This window comes from Merops nubicus, unplaced genomic scaffold (assembly GCF_000691845.1).
Source record: "Merops nubicus isolate BGI_N331 unplaced genomic scaffold, ASM69184v1 scaffold38057, whole genome shotgun sequence".
Lineage (NCBI taxonomy): Eukaryota > Metazoa > Chordata > Aves > Coraciiformes > Meropidae > Merops > Merops nubicus.
In genome coordinates, this window is record NW_008619032.1 from 1,376 (window position 1) to 2,734 (window position 1,359).

Sequence of the window (1,359 nt, forward strand, 5' to 3'; positions counted from 1 at the left end):
CAGCCCGGTGCAGCCGTGGGGATGACTCGGAGGATTGGAGCTGCCTCTTGTTCCAGCCCATCCCTGGCCTCTCTCTGTGCCCCTGGACACCAGCCCGGGCCAAGGCCAGCCCTGCAGCACGGCAAGCCAAGAGCCTCACCTGAGAGCGTCAGCGGCCGGGAGAGCTTCATGAGAGCGATGTCGTAGTCGTCGTGATCGTCGCTGTAGTTGGAGTTGATGATGACCTGGGAGACAGGGATGGCCTCTGCCAGCTGCTTGAGGTCCGAGACCCCGCCGTACACCTTCCAGTCGTCGAGGATCTTCATGCTGTTCCTGGGCGAGGGCGGGAAGGAGTGAGGCGCCGGGCTGGGTGCCGGCAGTGCCCGCGGGCTGGAGAGCAGCACTCAGGCAGCAGCACTCACATGAAGAAGCAGTGGGCAGCGGTCAGGACCCACTGCGCGCCGATGATGGTGCCGCCGCAGATGTGGATGGGCCCGTACTGCACGCTGACCTGCCAGGGCCATTTGCTCACGGAGGTTTCCTTTCCCCCGATGATCCGCCCAGAAATCCTCTGCCCGCAGGCTGGGGGGAAGAGCAGGGCTCAGAGTGGGAAAGGCTGGAGGGGGACGTGCACAACATCCCCACCACCCCAGGCACCAGCGGTGCTCTGCTCCGCCCATCCGTAGGAGCCACCAGACACTGCCCGAGTGCAATCTTCCCAGCTTTCTATTACCCAGAAAGTTTGCTGGCAAGCACCCTATTTGCCCAACTCCGTGCAAGGAAAGGAGGAAAGTGCTCCCCGGCATGTATTTGGCCTTGCCTGCCCTTGGCCACGTGCCCTTGGCCAGCCAGCCCCCTTACTTGTGCATCGGAGGGAGACGTACTTTCCCGTGAGACACTGTGAGCTGCAGGAGAGAAGAGGGAGATGCAGCCTGAGCCCTGGCCCCGTGGCACCAGGGTAGGGGCAGGGCAGGAGGTGACGCCGCCTGGTACCTGTTGAGGCTCTGCTGGATGGTCTCTCGCTCGTCGGTCACGGTGAGGCTCTTGCCAGAGATGTGCAGGGGAATGTATTCGGTCTGTGATGCACTGGGAGGGGAAGGAGAGAGGCAGTGAGGGACTCCTGGCTAGGCACCGACCGCCTGGTCCCTGCCTTCTCAAAGAGGCTCTGCACCCTAAACGTGTGCGGTCTGGGCTGAAACACCCAGAGCAACGCTGGACACTCAGCCCTCCAGAGAAAAGCACGATGCCGGGGGAAAGAGCATGGCAGACCCTGCACCCAGCCAAGGCAGGAGGGCCAGAGCAACAGCCGGGGGCTGGCGGGGCCTCAGCACCCCAGCAAGACAGCCCATCCTCGGGGAATTACTTCTGAAATCCCAGCTG

At 63.2% G+C, this 1,359-nt stretch overlaps 1 protein-coding gene across 1 annotated transcript in view; it reads right to left on the reverse strand.

The window, feature by feature from the left end:
* Window positions 1-1,353, reverse strand: part of TMPRSS13 (transmembrane protease, serine 13) — a gene marked incomplete at both ends in the record, with an annotated part of 2,331 nt that extends 978 nt beyond the window's left edge. Inside the window, 5 exons of the mRNA XM_008943647.1 lie at window positions 140-312; window positions 402-561; window positions 841-884; window positions 973-1,065; window positions 1,343-1,353. Of these exons, the coding sequence (XP_008941895.1) occupies window positions 140-312; window positions 402-561; window positions 841-884; window positions 973-1,065; window positions 1,343-1,353 (481 nt within the window). The remainder of the gene's footprint in view (window positions 1-139; window positions 313-401; window positions 562-840; window positions 885-972; window positions 1,066-1,342) is intronic.
* Window positions 1,354-1,359: the final 6 nt, after the last annotated feature.